This window comes from Drosophila eugracilis, unplaced genomic scaffold (assembly GCF_018153835.1).
Source record: "Drosophila eugracilis isolate 14026-0451.02 unplaced genomic scaffold, ASM1815383v1 contig_1963, whole genome shotgun sequence".
NCBI lineage: Eukaryota > Metazoa > Arthropoda > Insecta > Diptera > Drosophilidae > Drosophila > Drosophila eugracilis.
Window position 1 is genome coordinate 67,111 of NW_024572825.1, and position 16,348 is coordinate 83,458.

Genomic DNA, 16,348 nt, shown 5'->3' on the forward strand with positions numbered 1-16,348 from the left:
AAAAAATCAAAAGTAACAACCTGTCGTTCTTGCCAGGCATTTTAAAAATGAAAATATCTTGATTTCAGTAATTTTTTAAAAATAAACGTTACAAGTAGGGGTTTGTGTCAAAATAGTACGGTTTTTCTAAGGAAGAGCAAAACAGAATCGGGAAACACGAGTGTATTTGAAAAATTTGTATAAACTTACGTTTTTATATTTTATTCCCTCCCATTGCAATATTTTCTTAATAAGTTTTATATTTAAGCGCATTATATATACTAGCCACATATTTTAAAAAAATTTTACATTAAACATAAAGTATTATTTAGTGAATGCAAGGTAAAAAAAATCTACTTAAATTAAACAGTTTTTTGACATACATTATATACATTTAATTTACCCACATATCATATGTATGTATACATATGTATTTTACATTCGGTTTTAGTGATTTCACAATTTGCCATTTTTGAGGTTTTATCATAAGTAATTTTTATGTGCAAACATAGAAAGATATGTGCATTTTCATATGTATTTTAAATTTATAGACTAATTAAATCTAAGAAGTCGACTAAATAAAATATGCACAAAGAAACGTGTATTTATTATAAAAATATCTTAAAATCTTATCAGCTTGCTTTAGTAAGAAGTTTGATTTTTTACTTTAAATATTTAACGTTTTTTTTCGAAAACATATAAAACAAAATCACAAAATCAATGATTTACCATAATGTTCCTGTTCTGTAATTTAGCGTTTGCCTTTTAGGGGGAGGAGACTTTTAGATTAGAAGACTTGTAAATCTTCCCGTGACAGCAAAAACTACTTCGCAAAATCTCCTTTTTTGCTTATAAATAACTTTTGTAAATTGTATTCAGCTTAATCATTCAAATAAATAATGCCTGAAAAGATAACGAAATGATTGGTAATCTATCAATATGTATCGCGATAATATCGGCTGTCCATATCCATCGCTACTATCGATAAAGTAATTCTTGCAATACTTGCATCCCTAGTACACGTACAAAACAAAATAAGACGACGTTTTAATCGACGATTTAAAATCACACCAGGCGCAATGCAATAAGTTCCGTGCACCGGAGAGTTTGTATATACCACAGGTAGCAGGCCAGTACCACGAGTTAGGGATTCGGCCTTTGATCTCAGCCGTCGGACTTGAACCAGAGGGGACGGTCTCGGCCGAAAAATGCTGGGTGGTAAACGAACGGGATCAAGGCACATAGCCGTGGTGCTGCTGATGTGTCTCTTCTGGTACGTGATCTCCTCTAGCAACAACGTGATCGGCAAGATGGTTCTGAACGAGTTTCCCTTCCCGATGACTGTGACTCTGGTGCAGCTGTGCAGCATCACCCTGTACAGCGGGCCCTTCTTTAACCTGTGGCGCATTCGAAAGTACAAGGACATACCGCGCTCCTACTACTACCGCCTAATAGTTCCCCTGGCGCTGGGCAAGCTCTTGGCCTCCGTCACTTCGCACATCTCTCTTTGGAAGGTGCCAGTTTCATACGCGCACACAGGTAAGTAATATGCCCGCCAAAGTGGCGATTCCCCAACACGTCAGCAGTATATATCTGATATAAGATAAAGACCGTTTTTACTGAAATTTTAGTTAAAACGTATTATTGTTTTAACGATAAAAGCTTCTTACATCGAAATATTTCTAATATCATTTATATAGCCTTGCAGTTTTTTAATCGTAAATAGATATCAAAATACAAATTTATGTGTAATTTATTATAAATGTACTTTTATACAAAAGTGTATTACTTTTCCTGTGAAGTAAAATGTAAAGCCGATGCTTATTTTATTTATCTTTCAGTTAAAGCCACAATGCCACTATTCACCGTCGTCCTGACTCGCCTCTTTTTTGGCGAAAAACACCCCACGCTTGTATACCTAAGCCTGCTGCCCATTATTACGGGTGTAGGCATTGCCACCGTGACAGAGATCTCATTCGACATGATGGGCCTGATCAGCGCCCTAATCTCCACAATGGGCTTCTCTATGCAAAACATATTTTCCAAAAAGGTTTAGTTTTAGTTTTGTCTGTGGCTAAAGTCTTTGTTTAATTGTTTGTGTGTATTTCAATCAACAGGTGCTGAAGGACACTAACATACATCATTTACGGCTGCTGCATTTACTCGGAAAGCTGTCGCTGCTCATTTTCCTGCCCCTCTGGTTGTACATTGACAGCTTTGCTGTATTCCGCCACTCAGCCATTGTAAGTATGGTCGAACTGGATACAGTCTTATCACTAGTTTTAGACACTAGTTAAAAGTACAGAACAAAACAGAACCACCAAATCCGTTTTTTTGATTAGGTTATTTCTTCAAATTGAGCCATTACCTACTTGACACAACATATCATTCAGTTCGAAAATAAACCAGGCCAGAAATTCTGCTGTCTTAACTTCGTGACATTTTTAAATTATTTTTTTTTTTATTATTCGCAGATGTCTAGGAACACTTGTGTTTGTGTTTCTGTTTACCTAGCTCATTTTAATAACTTAGAGCACATTAAAAGCACTGTAGAAAAAAATAGAAAAGCGTGCCTATTTTTGGTTCTGAAATTAGTAAATGAGATCTAAGCACTTGTGCAAGTTACTTTTAACTAAAACTTATGCCTATTAACATTGTAATGATTTACAGCAAACCTGAATTCAAAAAACCATCAGCTTTCTCTATAAAACTTTTAGTGGAGTTTTCTTGAATCATTTATTCCTTTAGAACCCATTGATCTTTTATCAAAGTAACAAAATGTATTTCGTACGATTGGAAAGTTTTCTTATTTTTGAACCAACTTTAATTTTTATACATATTATATGTGCCAAATAAACAGAGAAAGAAAGGTAAGATTTAATATTCAAGGTAATCAAATTAATTACCGTTACCTAGCATTAGCTAACCTGAAAAATCCATCAAAGAAAACAAATGAAAGCTCCAGCAAAATTTGAAATGATTAATACTATTGTTTTTTTAAATTCACGCTAATTCTATTTAAGTAACCGAACTTTCCCCTTTACAGAAAAACGTAGACTACCGGGTGATTGCTTTGCTTTTCGCCGACGGCGTCCTAAATTGGCTGCAAAACATCATTGCTTTCAGCGTCTTGTCACTGGTCACTCCACTTACTTATGCTGTGGCCAGTGCATCGAAGCGGATCTTTGTGATCGCAGTGTCACTTCTAATCCTGGGAAATCCAGTTACGTGGGTCAATTGCCTCGGCATGGCGCTGGCGATTGTCGGTGTGCTATGCTACAATCGCGCTAAACAGATTACGCGAAGCCGGGAGCAACTGGCATTGCCGCTGTCACAGAAAAGCAATGTTAAGTACTCGCCGCTGGAACAGCAAACGGATCCATATTACCGGGGATCTGTCAACGGAAAACTATCCAATGGGTTGCACAGGACAACCGGAAACAGTCTGCTAGCTAACGGCAGCGGAATGCCAAGCGGGACAGCAACGCGCCTGCTCTTTGTTTAGTTTTTAGTTAGCAAATGTATTTAATAGGCGGTTTAAGTGAATAGTTTTTATTCCGTGAGCAACAGCACCTTGTTTCCGTTTTCTCCCTTTTTCTCTCTTTATACATGAATATTTATATTTATATTGAATACGTTTGACTAAAGTGGCACAACTCTAAATTCAATAAGCTTAGGAAGAAGCAGAGTTTTCTTAAGATTTTCAATCTTATTTAACAAATGCAGATTGTAACTACTCGAAGGTTTCTGTTTCATAATAATTAACTTCATGTGTCACTGAGCTATAAGTTTCCTTGTTTAATTACTTTGAAATTTAAAAAGATGTCGAGGTGGAGAATGTTCAAAAATATTATGGCTAATGATTAGTATGTAAACTAAATTAACTGCAGAAGTGTCTTTAACAAAAAACGTAATTTTTTTAAATATTTTATAAACCTCACCTAATGTTCGGCAAGATTTTCATATAATTTTTGCGATAAGAAAAAAGTAACTTTTTACACAAAGTGTACAAAATATGTAAGCGCGCGACATCCTTTTGTAAATAAAGTCGAAAATATAAAATTTTAATTTTGCGCTGGTTGAGTCAGAAGTGCGTAATATATGTACGTATGTCCCAGAATGCAAAGCAACGCTGTAAATTAAATGTATTTTTGGTATCGTTTAGGAGACGAGTGTATAATAGGTAGTTCAAGTCCCCGATTTCCACATTCCCTCCGGCCCGCTAGTTTCACGTTTGTTTTTGAATTTTATTAAGACCTAAAGTGTATTCGGAAAGCAAGAGTGCATGTTAAATGCCAAAATAAAACGGTTGTCCATGTACATACATATGTAGGCATATCAAATTCAAATCACCTTGTTTGCTTATTGACCTAACCTGTTTGTGGTATATCCAACTATCCTAAGAAATATCCACAACCGTCACCAGTCCGCTGGTGAATGACCCGATCACGGGGGATTGGGCACCAGCTTAATCCACTCGTTGACTAGCTCCTTTTGGTACCCTATTCTCTTGAGAAGAGCTTCCGACCGCCAGTTAGAGGATACAATCCAAGCAGTAAGGGTGACATCCTCACCCCGCGCAATTCTTCGGGTCATCGCTGCTGCCAAGAGGCCACCCAGTCCCCTTCTCTCCGCCTTGGCCAACACTTTAAGCATGCTAAAATCGGAAAAAATTTATTATTTTCAGGTCCACATTTTTAAGTAATTACATAAGCCTGAATTAAGACTTATTTTACAATATTAATTTTTTTATGAATTCAATTTTAAATCATTGGAACTGAAATATAGAAAAGGTAAATAAAAGTATTGTTCTTATATTAAAATAATAATTACATCTTAATGCACCAAGAGAAAAACGGTCAAACATTTTTTGAGTACTCAAAAAGACATTATGTTTAATTATTAGTTCCAAACCTTTACATAATAGATGTTAAAACTCGATTATCTCGTCTTAATTCATTTGAGCCTGAACATTAAAAAAAAACACTTCCTTTTTGACCAAAACTAAAACAGACACGTCCTTAAGTTAAAAAATATTTAAATATTATATTTAATGTGTACGCACCCCAGCCCGGAGAAGTCGTTCTGAAAGATCCATGCAATTAATTCTCCAGTGTCGCTTCTGCATACTCCCAGGGATTTATTGAATCGGATTAGCGCCCGGAGGTAAGTGAGTGAGCCCTCGGTCTTATTAGGCCATGTTTCGTGCACTATGGCTGCATCCTCGTCCCTCAGATTCCGAATGTCGAACTCTGCAAGAAGCTCTGGAACTTCCGCACTTATCGCTCTATCATGCGGCAAAACCATTCCGAAGCACTGACGCGGTTGAATGGAGGTGACACCCCGTTTGATGGCCAACTCTTTGACCCGGTCACAAAACTCTAGATCCACGTTGGTCAGCAAGGCGCCCTGTGTCCACTCGATGAGCTGTGTTTCCTCCAAGCACTCCCACATCTCCGTAGCTCCATCAGTTTGCCAGCTGAAGAAGGAGACGCTCTGCACGATGTCCCGATGCAGGCTTACATAGGTTCCCCACACCCGGAAGTCCCCACTTCGGTGAGTGAAGAATTGCTTTCTGAGGGATATATAGCTTGGATCATCGCGCTGTATATTAGCCTCATCCAGCTGACAATCCCACTTTCGCTGGTTATACAGCAGCAGGTAATGGAAATTCTTTACACCATATTTAACTTTATAGAGATCGAGCAGTTCATCCACTTCACCGCCGGTAAGTGGCCGCAAAATATCACTGTCCTTATCAAGGCCCATGGTCAGACTATATGTATATGTATGTACATATGTATGTATGTATTCGTCAATTTTATCTGTGTCAACTTATATTGTATGTACTTTCTGTATGCCCGCCGACTAATGACTGGCGAACTGGCCGCAGTAAGTACGCCGTTATTAATTCACTTGTTCAACTACTTAATTCAAATTCAGCTGATTAGATTTCTCTCGTTCGCCCAGGGGCGAAATTCACTGTATTACGGTAACAAAGCAGGGCCGCTGCAAATTTTTGTCATTGTAGACGAAATAGATTTAGGAGTGTTATCTGTAATGTAATTATAAAATTTACTTTCATAGAGGAATTTGTTAAGGAAATTAGGAGACAAAACATTTCTTAAAGATCGATATAACTTATAACAGGCAGAAAAGTTTAAGTTGTTAGTAAAATAATGATTGAATGTTAAGAATTACGTGTTCTATATACATGAATATGAACATATGTACATATCTACATACATATGTATATCTCCACTTGATAGAGTAGAGTTCACAGTTAATAAAGCCGATCAATATTTTATGTACGCATATTACAAATCTAGTAAACTAAGAAAACACACATACATACATATGTACAAAAATTCTTTGAAGATTATATAAACTAGAAAACCCAAACAAAAAACAATAACAATAAAAAGGAAGGTACTTAGCAACGGAGTTGCCTTACTCTATTTGCCATATATTATTATCTTTTACACCACACAGTCGTCATTATGGTGCTCAGTAAGTAGTTTAATTTTTAAAAATATTACCTGATTTTAATCCGTACTACCCGTAGTTACCGAAAAACTAGTTCGCAAAAAGTCTGAACACAATGAGCGTCTAATCAGCATTCTGGAGGAAATCTCCTTGCACCAGGAGGACATCGAGGTCATAGACCATATTCAGAACTGGTGTCGCGACCTGAAGATTCTGCTCCTTCAATCTAATTTGATTGCCCGCCTGGAGAACTTGCACAAACTGAAGCGGTTGGAGTATTTAAATGTGGCCATCAATAATATTGAAAGAGTTGAGAACCTGGAGGGCTGCGAGTCGCTGACCAAACTAGATCTTACTCTGAACTTCATAGGAGAACTAACCAGCTTGGAGTCGCTATGTGACAACCATAATCTCCGTGAACTGGTACTCATTGGAAATCCCTGCGTGGACTACCCTCACTACAGGGATTATGTGATTGCCACATTACCACAACTGAATAGCTTGGATTGCGTAGAGGTTACACTTTCGGAACGCCTCCAAGCATTGAGATCATTACCCAAGAACCGGGCCATAATCGTCAAAAAGCAGGCGGATCAGGCCATTGAAAGAGATGAACAGCGAATCAGAGTGGGGCAGCAGCAGTCCACCTTGGCGGAACATTGTGCGAGAATCGAGGACGAAGAGGAACGAATCAAAGCCTTCTGGCAGGCGAAAAGCGAGCACTGTCCAGAAATTCGCATGGAGATTGCCCGGCAACATCGATTGGGCCGAGAGCGTAATGAAACCAAGTCTCAGCTCGATCCTCCAAAACGGGATCGCAGTCTTTTCGCTCCATGCGGCAGACCCTACAATCTAAACCAGGGCAAGCTGCCCTTTAACTTTCAGGACGAGGCCGATTATTACTTACTGCAACTGGAAGTCTATAAGTTTGGATGAAACAATATCGTTTATAAACACAATTATATATATTCAATATTTCTTAGACATCTGGATACCTCTCTAATTGACGTGAATGTTCAGCCCATTTACACTAGGGTCACTGTTAAGAAAAAGATCTTTCAGATAACCTACTATGAGGAAGTCAAGCCGGATCAGTCCACCATACAGCGTTCTCAGATTACAGGTCACCTTATGATCAAGCTTAAGAAGCTAAATGTGAACGAACTGCTAATTTATAAGAAAGGTTCAGCGAAAAGGCGAGTATGAAAAACAAGAGGAAACGCTATAGTCGAGTGCCGCGACTATAAGATACCCGTTACTGTTTTACACAATTTTAAAATATTCATTTTGCTAGTGGAAATTACCCAAGCGCCACCTGTCGAGTAACTGACAGTGATGTCACTGCCCATGTGAGGACTTATAACCTAAATTTCTTTTTTTGTGGGCGTTAGGATGGGCGTGGCTAGATGGAAAAAAAACAATTCACATTTGGGGCATCATAAAAATCTACATGCTGAATCTGAACTTTCTATTACTTATAGTTACCGAGAGATCAGGTTTTCTTGAAAATGTCCGTGCGAAAACCGTCTTTTGAACTTGGTAGGCGTATGGGTGGGTGTGGCCAGATAATAGTACAACTAAAAGATGCGCTGGCATCCAAAGTTTATACATACTGAATTTCAACTTTCTAGCTCTAATAGTTTTCAAGATTTAAGCGATTTTAGTTAAACTTTGTATCTGTTATAGTTCCTGAGATCTCAGCCTTCATACGGACGGACGGACGGACGGACTCTAATAGTTCCCGAAATGTTAGCGATTTTAATTTTTCGCGATTTCTGGGCGTCATAGTGGGCGTGGCATAATGCTGAAATAAACTTGCGCTGTCCCGGGACCTCAAGAATCTTCATGCTTAATCTCAACTTTGTATCTGCTTTAGTTCCTGAGATCTCAGCGTTCATACGGATATTTATCCTGATCAAGAATATATATACTTTATAGGGTCGGAAACGCTTCCTTCTATCTGTTACATACTTTTCAACAAATCTAGTATATCCTTTTACTCTACAAGTAACGGGGTTAATAAACGAGCTCTTCTGATAAATGAAAATGAATATAAATACATTCATTTCCAAATTTTCCAAACGATTTTTAAATTGTAATTATAATATACGAGGTGTGTTCAAAAAGTAAGGTGACTTTTCAAATTTCGCGGGCAACATATTTTCGATTATCGTTTTTTTTGTTTTGTTATATTGGTACACTCTTCCCTAACATCTGTACCAAGTTTCAATGAAACATCCTCTTTTGTTTGGTTGTGAGAGGCGTAAAGTTACAAGTTGTTTTGCGAGCTCGGCGATTTTTTGCTATCGAAAAATATGGATCAAAGGATTTGCATCAAATTTTGTGTAAAAAATAAAATTAAGTGCTCTGAAACACTTGAAATGTTGACAGTGGCATACGGTGAAACTGTTCTGAGTAAAAAAAATGTGTACAAGTGGTACAAACTCTTCCAAGATGGCCGGGAAGATGCCAATGACCAGCCTCGCTCTGGACGCCCAAGCACGTCAACAACTGATGAAAACGTTCAAGCAGTGACGAAAATTGTTTTGGAAAATCGTCGAATCACTATCAGAGAAGTTGCTGAAGATGTCGGTATATCGCTTGGCTCGTGCCATGAAATTTTTTTCAAACGTTTTGGGTATGAGTCGTGTGTCAGCGAAGTTTGTTCCGAAATTGCTGAATTTTGACCAAAAGAACCGTCGCATGAGCATCGCTCAAGAGCTGTTGAATGACGTCAACGACGACCCAGATTTACTCAAAAGGGTCATAACTGGTGACGAATCATGGGTATATGGTTATGATATCGAAACCAAAGCCCAATCGTCCCAATGGAAGAGCCCAGACGAGCCAAGACCGAAAAAAGCAAAAAAATCGCCGAGCTCGCAAAACAACTTGTAACTTTACGCCTCTCACAACCAAACAAAAGAGGATGTTCCATTGAAACTTGGTACAGATGTTAGGGAAGAGTGTACCAATATAACAAAACAAAAAAAACGATAATCGAAAATATGTTGCCCGCGAAATTTGAAAAGTCACCTTACTTTTTGAACACACCTCGTACCTCTTCTTTGTAGTCTTGCCCCGTCTGATGCCGGAAAAATTGTCGGAAATCTAGAGGACAAACTCCGAGGAATCGTGGACATCAGCAACATTTTTCCACCCAGCGATGTTCCCGATTTAATATAAGAAAGATCATTATTGAAAAATTATTTATTTAAATATTTGTCTGTTTCGGTTTTTCTTCAACTCATCGTTCGTTTCGTTTCTTTGTTTGGTTTTGGTAATCCATTCTTCAATCAATTAGCTTTCTGGTAACCTCATCAGCCTGGTCAGATATTTATATATACGCGCTTGCATGTGTGTTTGTATACATATATGTATATTACATATATAAATGTAGCTATAATGCCCATATAACGTAAAACGGACTATGCAATAAAAAGAAAAACAAAAAGAATGAAACTAGAGTACGTCGTAACTTACCGATTATGTTCTTTGCTGAAACCATAATCAACAAAATTGTCTGATCTATGGGTATAAACGTATTAAATACAAAAAAGGATTATGTATGAGATTCGTTTTAATTTTTGCTGTGGCAAACGGAGTATTTTAATTTGGGTTAAGTGGCCTGTTAAATGGCTATACAAATTCAGGGCCTAAGTCTTGTTCAAAAGTTTTACGGCTTCTGATTGTTAGTTTTTCGTTAAAAAGTTCCCTTTCATGCTTTATTTACAACACATGATCAGATTATTGGTACTGCTATCGGTAATGTGAAATTGCTAAAAATTACAAGATACGTAAAAAATGTTTCGAGTTTCTCTGGAAAAGTCGCTTTTGTGCTGTGGAGAGTGAGATGTGGTTGGGATTTGAGATTATTAATGAAGGGTCCTGTTTTATCTGAAATTATCGTAGTTTGTTTTTATTTCGTTCGTTTGTTAAATGGGTATAGCAACAATCTTGTATTCTCTCTCGCTCATATATTTCGGTATTTGTTTTTGCTTTTAGTTTGTATTTTTTAATAGTATAGTACTTTAGCTGTGTTGTGTGCAGTTTTTTTTTTCGTTTTTACGAATTTATTCTGTAATATAAGTAAGTGTTTTCGCCTATTTATTTCGTATTTTGTTTGTTTTGCATTCCTTTAAATCCACGGTTTTGCTTTTGTTTTTGTTGGTTATCGGTTTTTGGTTTTCATACAAAAGTTAAACAAAGTAAAAATATTTCAAAAAGCTGACTTATTTATTTTCGCCCCCTTCTGTCAGTGTATTGATGTGGCTGCTGCTGTTGCCGTTTTGGCCAGACTCAAAAACATGGTTAAAAAACGAGGTAGGACATTGATTTTTCTGCTTACAAGTTTTTGTCTTGTTTTGCTCTATTCCACTTGGATTTGTATATTCGAAAGTAAAATAAGATAAAGCGCCTAAAATTGATTGGTGTTTGTGGGGGTGGGGGTTTTGTCAAGTGTGAAAAAAAACTACAATTAGAAATACATATTTCGGTTATACCTTATAGACTTGACTTATATACTTGTATGATCAACTAATCTACGAATTCTCAAATACATGCTCCGTCCCCTTCGCTTTCCGTTATTCTTCTCCCTCTTTTCCCAAGCTATTTCTCCATCTTTTCGACAGAGACAAGTAAAACAAACATCGGAAGCGTGTTGACAGAACAGATTCAACTCAAGATCACTCCTTTCTGCTTCTCAGCCTCCAAATTACCAACAGCAAAATGAGTGTTTTTATGGGTGGTGTGTTTTTCAAACTTTTTCTTTTTGTTTTTTGGTGACTGTGCGTTGTTCAGCAATTGCAGCCAGGTGCTTTTGCCACAAACGAGACCCAAAAATTTACTCTTAGACCCGCAGGATCTCGCACGCTTTGTTGTAGCAAATTGCAATCCAGTCAGGCTGGGTCGCCCCCCACTGGATCTGATTGACTTCGCCCTCGGCAGCTGTATAGGCTAAAATTGGATCCTCGATTGCACGTGGCATTTGTTGTATATCCCAGATCAGTGCTTGGTGATCATCACCGGCAGTGCAGATGTGACAGGAACTAAAAGACGAAATACAAAAAAAATAGTTGTGATGGAATGAGTTAAATATTAAGAGAAACTTGCCTATGCGGCGCCCACGCAATACCGTTGACGCACGCTCTGTGGTTGCTCAGTCTTGCAACGGGTGTACAAGGAACACGAACATCTAAAATGATAACTTCGCACGAGTCCATGGCAACGGTGGCTAAATAGTTTGGGTCCTGTTTGTTCCAGGCCAAGCGCAACAGCGCAGTATGAGCAGGATCCTGATAGTAGCATGGTTAAATAAATAAATGGATAATCATTGCTCTAAGCTTGCAGTCTACCCACCTCATAGATAATAGTAGAGTGCTCCAGATGCCGCAGATCAAACATGCGCACCGATCCGTCCGCTCCCACCGAGGCAAACATGTCCCGTCCGCCGCCCGCACGCGAAAAGGCAATGTCGTAGACCTCCTTGTCGTGGGCAATTAATTGCGTTTTTACATGTCCGGCCACATAAACGCGAGCGTGCGGCTGACCGGTCTCCAGTCCCCATATAGTGCAGGTGGTGTCTATCGAGGAGGTGCCCACCAGATTGGGATCTACTTCGTTCCAATCAAAGGATGTAAGTGGAGCGCAGAAGTCGCTATTCTTGTTATTGTTAAGAACGCATTCAAGCCGCGTGTCCGGTTCGCCGGCACGCCAGACCCGTAGATAGTCGCCGCTGGTGGCCAATAGATCCGGATAGACGCCCTTAGAGTCCGGAATCCACATGATCTTGGTAGTCGGATATGGATGGTCAAAGGTGCTGGTGAAAATATTATAGGAAGGAATATGAAATTTTTCAAACTCATTAATATAAATTTGCTGGTTTTATACATTGTGTTAAAAGAAAGTTATAATTTGGAATAGTAATCAACTGACAAATACATATATTTTTAGGTATTCGGCAATTAAGTTATTTTTTGCTCAAGAGATAATTATATTTAACTGGAAATTTAGAATGTAAATAAAAATCAACAATAATTTTTAAATGGCAAAATGTGCATATCCATAAGATATCAATAAGTTTTGCAATTTTTGAGCAATAAATACAGAAAACGGATTGCGAAAGATTATGGGAATAGCCATCAGGTATCTTAAATGATACTATGAAGAAAGCTTCTACAAGATACCGTGGAGATACAATATTTATTGTTTTAAAAGTAGTATTTTAATGACTCCAGAGCAGTATGATGTACTTTTAAAAGATTTAATTAAAATTTTCGATGTGGATAATATAGAATGTATAACGGGATAAAAGATCAACACAAAACATTAGACTAAATTGTTTACTTAGCTTACCTCTTTGCACTAAATTCGCTGGTATCCTCGTCCAAGCTGATGATTTGCACCTTGTTGTTGTACTCCTCGATGAAGCTGCCTAATGCAAGCCGGAATCGCTTGTCCGGCCGGACACTCCAGTTCATGGAATACAGTGGCCAAGGAGCGAGATACTTATAGATCTCCTTACGCTTGCCGGCGGTAGAGGACATAACTATAGATTTTAAAAATAAGCTCTATAAGAATATAAATAAAGGAATAGGGATCAAAAACCCACCTGAACTTTTTGATGAGATAGACTAAGACGAAAATCAAGATTTGTATGAGGAGGTGCTGCTGAGATCCTTAAAGGCCGTCTAGCTGGTGGGTGGTAGAGGGTGGCTAGCTGAATGACGACGACCTCGGTTGACGATAATGATGATGATGATTGATAATGATCACTCAGAGCAGCAAACAACTCAACAAAACGTCATGAAGTGGGAAATAAAGGTATTCGCTTGCCACTCGCATTTGCACACTTTACCGCCTGGCTTTTCCTATGACTTTGCCTTTATTCCGAAATTCATTTCATTTTGTGCCCTGGCAATGTTGCCAGCTCCGCCGATTTCTGGTTGAAGTCCTTGCGCTCGCCGGCTCTTTCCCGGCCAATTTAAAATCTAGAGAATACAGGACGAAGTATCAATGTATGGACTTTACCCATTCAACGGGGCGTGCAGAATCAATTTAACGGTATGGACATGTTGGCCACAATGAGTCCGTGTTTTGCCTGGAAATGGAAGTGTTCCCGGCACACCAAAAAAGTTGGCAACACTGAAACGTAATGCGACGCGACAATTTGTTTGTGCGGCGTTTTCATTCGCAACCTGTGTTAGAAGTATCTATTCCGTTGAAAGACAATACAATTTGCTGGGGCACAAGTAATGCGTTGAGCAGAATTCGTGTCCAAAAAATCTCTTAAAATGTTCTTTTCTTTTTTCGTGAAAATCTCCCTTTTTTACACAAAAACTAGAGGTGGTAGCTATAAGGTCATCGACAGGATTTCGATAGTATCGATATTTGTATTTGATTTTTAGGAATAACGTGATTCAAATAATTATTATTCGATTTAAGTTTATATTATCATATTTATATTATCATTCATTTATATTATTATATTAATTATATATCAATTCAAGCTTCTTGTCAGGAAGTGTCATTGAGCTCAGTACATTTTTATTAAATAAGATTTTCAGTGGATCAACCTGTTTTTCCTCATACTAGGAGGTTAAAAATCAAATTAACTCACAAATATTGTACTAACGTACACGGTATATATATAGCTTGGGGAACTTCTGAAACGAGAGCTTTTAAATTTTTTAATAATTTAATTTTTTCAATATCGTGCTATAGTAGGTGTTCCAAGTTAATGAGAATGCAACCACTACAGAATAAAAACCAATAGGTTACAAGCCACGACCAATTTAAATTTTTTCCCGTGACTCAAACCTTATAAATAAGAATAACGATTCAAACGGTAATTTTCTATTGATATATATGGAATTTAATATATTTAAATAATTCAATGTCTCCAAAAATTATAACCAAAGTCCATTACAACTTTTTACAAAATTTAAAATTACTTGAATATTTTTTATAACACATGAAAGGTCACACCAAATCTAGCCAAGACATTGACATTCCTCAAAACAAATTTTTATATCGATATCTTGATAACAGAAAATCACTTAGTGATCTTTTAACGGTTTTACTATGCACATGTAATTTAATTTTTAGGCAATCAAAACTGTTTTGGATGACGATGCTGTAGAGCTGTAAACAATTCTACCAAAGAACGGCAAGGGTACACCCAAACAATAAGTGCACCCAAATCATTTGTGCATTTTCGGCACTTAGAGTGTGATCGGCACCCTAAAATAAGGGTGGGTGTCTTACACTGCTCATTTCGAATGTGCTCTTGCGCACCAACTACTCTATTGCGCAGACACCCAAAACACTTATATCAAAAGAAGGAATGTCTTCTGTCCCTTTTCGTTCAATGGAAAACACCAAATTTACAGCTGCAAACAAAAGTAAAATTCGTTAAAAAAATTTTTCCGATCAATGTTTCTGTTTATTCATTTAAAACCCATAAGCTTTTATTTGTGAGTACAAGGTTAGGTTTTTGGTTTTCAAGGACGCTCTGCGGTCGGTGACTGCATCCAGCGCGAACAACAATCTACATTATTTATTTGGAAATATCCATCTCTCATTTTTTTCCCTCAACAATGACACACACTGATTCTGGAAGTGATACATTTTTATTAGGTTACTTGAGGTATATAACTTTAAAATAATTTTTTCGTTTACTTAATTTTTTTTCTCGGTGACCAAACTTGTTGATGCATCGATTCCCTAAATAAAGAATCCATTTTTTCGCTCATTCAAAAGGATCGATTTAAGAATCGGCTGCTGCCTTATCCAAGCGCACCCGTGATTCTGCACAAACAGCTATCGTAGGTCGTTTTAAAAAAATACGAATGTGCTGAGAACATGACTTTTTCAAATTTATAAATAAAGAGCTATGATAACCTCGTTTTCTGACGTTAAAAATGCTTTTATGTTCCTAGCAATAGTGTTTTTTTTAAAAACCACGCACTTTAAACAAAGCTCAGTAAACATTTATTAATAAATTAATAATGTGCATCAAATTTTGAAAATATTAAGATATACAAGTAAGCCCTGATTTCACATATATCCTACTGGTCCACTATTTTTGACTTATAAATAAAATTAAAAAAAAAATATTTGGGATTTGTCATAAAAGACACACATATGTACATCACATCAGTCCCAAGATATTCATTAAAAGAGTGTTCTCGAAGAACAAGCCACAAAAGGTAACATTTTATTTATTTTTATACCCGTTACTCGTAGAGTAAAAGGGTATACTAGATTTGTTGAAAAGTATGTAACAGATAGAAGGAATCATTTCCGACCCTATAAAGTATATATATTCTTGATCAGGTTCAATAGCGAAGTCGATTGAGCCATGTCCGTCTTTCCGTCCGTCCGTCCGACCGTCCGTCCGTTCGTATGAAGGCTGAGATCTCAGGAACTATAACAGATACAAAGTTGAGATTAAGCATGAAAGTTCTTGAGTTCCATACACAGCGCAAGTTTAATTCCGCATCCTGCCACGCCCATTCTAACGCACACAAAACACGAAAAACTAAAATCGCTAAAACTCAGGAACTATTAAAGCTAGAAAGTTGAAATTCAGTACGTATAATCTTGGGATGCCGGTGGATCTTATGGTGGTACTAGCCACACCTACTCTTACGCCCACCAAGCTCAAAACACGGTGTTCGCATTTTGTAAAAAATCTGATATCTCGGTAACTATAAGTGCTATAAAGTTCGGATTAAACATATAAGCATTTATGATCCCCCTTATGCGAAATGTTTTTCCGATCAAGCCACGCCCACTTTAACGCCCACAAAACCCGAAGAACCAAAAATGCAAAAATCTCGGAAACTATAACAGCTGGTTAAGAATACGTATTTAGAATTTG

General features: G+C 37.5%; 4 protein-coding genes across 6 annotated transcripts; 2 read left to right on the plus strand and 2 right to left on the minus strand.

Annotated features, from left to right (window-relative positions):
- Positions 1-971: 971 nt before the first annotated feature.
- On the plus strand, positions 972-4,047 carry LOC108112625 (solute carrier family 35 member E1 homolog). 2 transcript variants are annotated; one of them, XM_017222739.1, is made up of 5 exons: positions 1,204-1,252; positions 1,338-1,518; positions 1,821-2,029; positions 2,097-2,222; positions 3,026-4,047. In XM_017222739.1, the coding sequence occupies exons 3-5, from the start codon at positions 1,832-1,834 to the stop codon at positions 3,482-3,484; spliced, it is 783 nt and encodes a 260-aa protein (XP_017078228.1). In that variant the 5' UTR covers positions 1,204-1,252; positions 1,338-1,518; positions 1,821-1,831; the 3' UTR covers positions 3,485-4,047. The 2 variants fall into 2 exon arrangements, with proteins under 2 accessions (XP_017078220.1, XP_017078228.1); XM_017222731.1 differs by having other exon boundaries at positions 972-1,518.
- Positions 4,048-4,205: 158 nt separating this feature from the next.
- Positions 4,206-5,868, minus strand: LOC108112646. Of its 2 annotated transcripts, none has more exons than XM_017222765.1 (2): positions 5,045-5,863; positions 4,206-4,636 (listed from the first exon to the last, which is right to left on the minus strand). In XM_017222765.1, exons 1-2 carry the CDS (start codon positions 5,746-5,748, stop codon positions 4,426-4,428), a joined length of 915 nt encoding a protein of 304 aa, XP_017078254.1. In that variant the 5' UTR covers positions 5,749-5,863; the 3' UTR covers positions 4,206-4,425. The 2 variants fall into 2 exon arrangements, with proteins under 2 accessions (XP_017078254.1, XP_017078265.2); XM_017222776.2 differs by lacking the exon at positions 4,206-4,636 and adding an exon at positions 4,837-4,983 and having other exon boundaries at positions 5,045-5,868.
- Positions 5,869-5,996: 128 nt separating this feature from the next.
- On the plus strand, positions 5,997-10,034 carry LOC108112654 (protein tilB). Its single transcript, XM_017222788.1, has 4 exons — positions 5,997-6,489; positions 6,545-7,391; positions 7,449-7,661; positions 9,540-10,034. The coding sequence occupies exons 1-4, from the start codon at positions 6,480-6,482 to the stop codon at positions 9,649-9,651; spliced, it is 1,182 nt and encodes a 393-aa protein (XP_017078277.1). The 5' UTR covers positions 5,997-6,479; the 3' UTR covers positions 9,652-10,034.
- A 322-nt stretch (positions 10,035-10,356) lies between these two features.
- On the minus strand, positions 10,357-13,826 carry LOC108112638 (DDB1- and CUL4-associated factor 7). Its single transcript, XM_017222753.2, has 6 exons — positions 13,662-13,826; positions 13,076-13,454; positions 12,820-13,012; positions 11,824-12,283; positions 11,578-11,759; positions 10,357-11,513 (listed from the first exon to the last, which is right to left on the minus strand). The coding sequence occupies exons 3-6, from the start codon at positions 13,008-13,010 to the stop codon at positions 11,315-11,317; spliced, it is 1,032 nt and encodes a 343-aa protein (XP_017078242.1). The 5' UTR covers positions 13,011-13,012; positions 13,076-13,454; positions 13,662-13,826; the 3' UTR covers positions 10,357-11,314.
- Between the last annotated feature and the right edge of the window lie 2,522 nt (positions 13,827-16,348).